At 36.9% G+C, this 3,585-nt stretch overlaps 1 protein-coding gene across 1 annotated transcript in view; it reads right to left on the bottom strand.

Annotated features, from left to right (window-relative positions):
* Positions 1 to 983: 983 nt before the first annotated feature.
* Positions 984 to 3,585, bottom strand: part of LOC107719885 (polyamine-modulated factor 1-binding protein 1-like) — a 9,072-nt gene continuing 6,470 nt past the window's right edge. Inside the window, exons 5-6 of the mRNA XM_016527429.1 lie at positions 1,419 to 1,534; positions 984 to 1,332 (exon numbers count right to left, since the gene is read on the bottom strand). Of these exons, the coding sequence (XP_016382915.1) occupies positions 1,177 to 1,332; positions 1,419 to 1,534 (272 nt within the window). The 3' untranslated portion in view covers positions 984 to 1,176. The remainder of the gene's footprint in view (positions 1,333 to 1,418; positions 1,535 to 3,585) is intronic.

The following is a 3,585-nucleotide window of genomic DNA, read 5'->3' as shown; positions in this document are numbered from 1 at the left end:
ACAAAGCGCTTATGCGCATCCCGTGCGCAGAATGATGTGCTTGAAGCAACACGGAGTCACAGCGCGCAGTGCTCCGCATAAAAAAAAGGGAAGAGATATCATGCGTAGTGTATTATATCTGTGTGATATTTTATTGAGCCTTTTCTTTTAACGGTTTTAAATCTCAGTTATTGTGCACTCTTGAAGAGAGTTTCATCGTTTTGACTGTAGTAAACCGAACACGACATGCAGTTTGAACGCTGAATGGAGGATGACAGACAGATGCAACGGGGAGAAGACTTTACGTGAACTTGACTTAAATAGTAATCTCTACTTCACATTAAACTATGGAACGGCTATAAAGTCTGTGTGCTACACTACATTCTTTATTATTAAACGAAGTTATTAGAACGTCGGTCTACATTAATCGACACATTCTTAGGAAATAGTGGGTTCACGATGAATTATCAGAACTACTTCAGTAAGACAGTAATATCGTACTAGCGGAAGTGTTTGTGGGCAGGTCAGACTCAGTTCGTATTTTGCGGGCAGGCGGGGATTATGCAAATGTGTTACCCAGTGACGTATACCCGTAACAGGCAAAAGATTCGAAAATATGACGACTCGTTAAAGCGATTCAGAATCGACTCTCTCTTTTGAGAGACAATATCTTTATTTATCCTGCACTTTTTTTGTTTGTTTTTGTTTGATTAACAACTTTGCAGATTGTTTTCATTAAGGATAGCTACGTTATAAACTGCAAAAGAGATGCTTTTCAAAAACCCATATGACCTGCTCTTTAACAATAACACAGAGTAGTATACACACAATATCGGATTTGGATCGGACTCATCTGACCGATACCCGATCCGACCGAAAATGGCAGTATCGGAGCCGATACCGATACTGAGTATCAGATCGATGCATCCCTATTCCAAACAAAAGGAAATATATTGGTATCGGCATTGGCTATTGGCCAAAATGAGATGAAAAATATTGGCATATCGGATATCGGCAAAAATCCAATATCGCGCATCCCTACTTCTTACCAATGTATTTTAATTGTGTAGGGTTATTAAAAGCAAATATTAAGAAATATCATCTCCAGACATCAATTTGGGCAATTACTGCATCTGTTGAGTGCTTGAATAGAAAAAAGAAATAAAACTTCCATCCCTAATGCAAATAAATTACATTTTAAACTAACTGGCTCCACTTCTTCATACCATTTTTTGACTTCATATCTTCATACAGCTCCAGTTTGCTGAGCATTTCCTCTCTCTCCTCTTGCAATTCAGTAACGCGACTATGTAAGGTCGTGACATCAGGGGACATGTCGAGACATACTCCAGACTAAAGTCAAAAACAGAATGCAGTTAGTTTAATTTAGCTGGATATTCATCTGTGCAAATCTAATGAAAAATAATATACTTTCTTACCTTAACTTTTTTGAGTTCCTTCTCGAGCTGCCTGATCCTAGATTTGGACCATGCTTTCATTTTTAAGAACTTTGCTTCTGCTTTACTGGTCTCTGCTTCTTTCAGCTTCACTTGGGCTGAATTGGACAGAACAAAACAGACTGAAATATTAAAACAAAGCCACTGAGAAGGAAGGACACTGAGAGTTTAAAATATCTTTAACTGAAAATAATAAACACCCTTTTACTATCATGTAGGCACATTATAAGAAGGTGTCTGCTACATTTGTAAAACATGACATATGTGACCCTGGACCACAAAACCAGTCTTAAGTAGCACGGGTATATTTGTAGCAATAGCCAAAAATACATTGTATGGGTAAAAATTACCGATTTTTTTAATGCCAAAAATCATTAGGATATTAAGTAAAGACCATGTTCCATGAAGATATTTTGTAAATTACCTACCGTAAATATGTTTTTAAAAAATAAGAATTTTTGATTAGTAATATGCATTGCTAAGGACTTCATTTGGACAACTTTAAAGGCGATTTTCTCAATATTTGATTTTTTTTTTTTTGGCACCATCTGATTCCAGATTTTCAAATAGTTGTATCTCGGCCAAATATTGTCTTATCATAACAAACCATACATCAATGGAAAGCTTATTTATTCAGCTTAATTTAAATAAATTTGCCTTTATGACTGGTAAGATAGACTTCATTCACATCAAGAACTAGGCTCTACAAGGCTATGAGATCACAACACAACACAATTAAGTGCAAATTCAAAAATGTTTGTATTGAATTGTACCTAGCAATACATTATATTATTAAGTATATTATTTTAAGACACCTAATATAAAGTGGGACCTTTTTTTTTTTTTTTAACAACGGACCTCTTTTTTTTATTTTTATCTTTTAATCATCATGAACATACCGGGCTGCGTTTCCCAAAAGCATTCTAAGTTTAAGTTGATCGTAGAACTATTGTCACCAATGGAGCCACGATCATCTTAGGCTTAAGATGCTTTTGGGAAACACAGCGCTGTTTGATAAAATCATGAATAAACTTTATAGGAATATAAATGACACAGATGTAATGCTCTATAACAGATTAGAGCTACATGAAACTGTAAATTAAATTAATTTGGACAGTATACTGGAAGCAGAGAGAAATACGGACTTCTTTCCTAAACCTTATTTTACAATGTGGTGTTTTCCCTAAAACAAATTACAAATTACTAGTTTATGGCACATCCCTAAATGGACACGTTAGACACTGCTACATTAAGTGATCCATTAAGATAAAAGTTTATAGATCTTTAAACAAAATTTTACAATTCCAAGTTATTGTGACAGGTGCTTAACCAACATTGAGATCATTTGAGAAAGGAAGGTCAAACTGCAGACAAAATTCTTTAAAGTCCGTGTAAAGTCAATATTAAATGTGTGTTCTGAATTTATCACACCACAGAAAAATTTGTTATTAACCACCCAGCCAAATTTGAATGCTAAAAAAACCCGCCGAGTGAATAAAATAAGCAGTATTCTCTGCTCTCAGATGCTGGGGGAGTGTCCACTGGCGGTGCTGAAACCACGCCCACTCACGGAAAAGCTGCCGTCTCTCTCTCAACTGTCTTCCTCTGCAGCTTATTTAAATGAGGAGACCGAGCTGTTTTGTAAATCGTGTTGTACTGCAACCAGGTATTATGCATTTACGTGACGAAGGCATAGCTAGCTAGCAACGTCTAGGCTGTAGTAACGAACGGCAGTAACTCGCGATTGAGCGGGCAAACCACTGCGCTGTAGTTATTAGGTGTGTTCGACTTGAAGCAGGGCTGTGCAGAATGACCAGTGTATGACACGAGAGCGATTCGAAAGCATGAGGAGCCATCTGCTCTCTATAGCTCTGTACTTTGATGTCACACGATCGATCTGCGCAGTGCTGCTTCAAGTCGAACACACATCTTATAGTGTTAGGGGAGGGGCCATGCTCGGTGGCTCCATTGCGTCATCGAGCCACCGTTTTAGCCCCACCCAAAAAAATCCTGAACACAGAATTGTGGAAAAACTGTTTAACTCCACAATTCAGTACTACATAATTCAGAGTTTTTGAAATGTGTTTCTGCAATACATTTCTAACATTTATAATGCATTTAGAAACAATTCTCAGAATTCTCTTTACAC

Source organism: Sinocyclocheilus rhinocerous, unplaced genomic scaffold (genome assembly GCF_001515625.1).
Source record: "Sinocyclocheilus rhinocerous isolate Xijiao unplaced genomic scaffold, SAMN03320098_v1.1 scaffold1593, whole genome shotgun sequence".
NCBI lineage: Eukaryota > Metazoa > Chordata > Actinopteri > Cypriniformes > Cyprinidae > Sinocyclocheilus > Sinocyclocheilus rhinocerous.
Note: the sequence above shows the minus strand (reverse complement) of the source record. Positions and strands in the feature narration are given on the sequence as shown.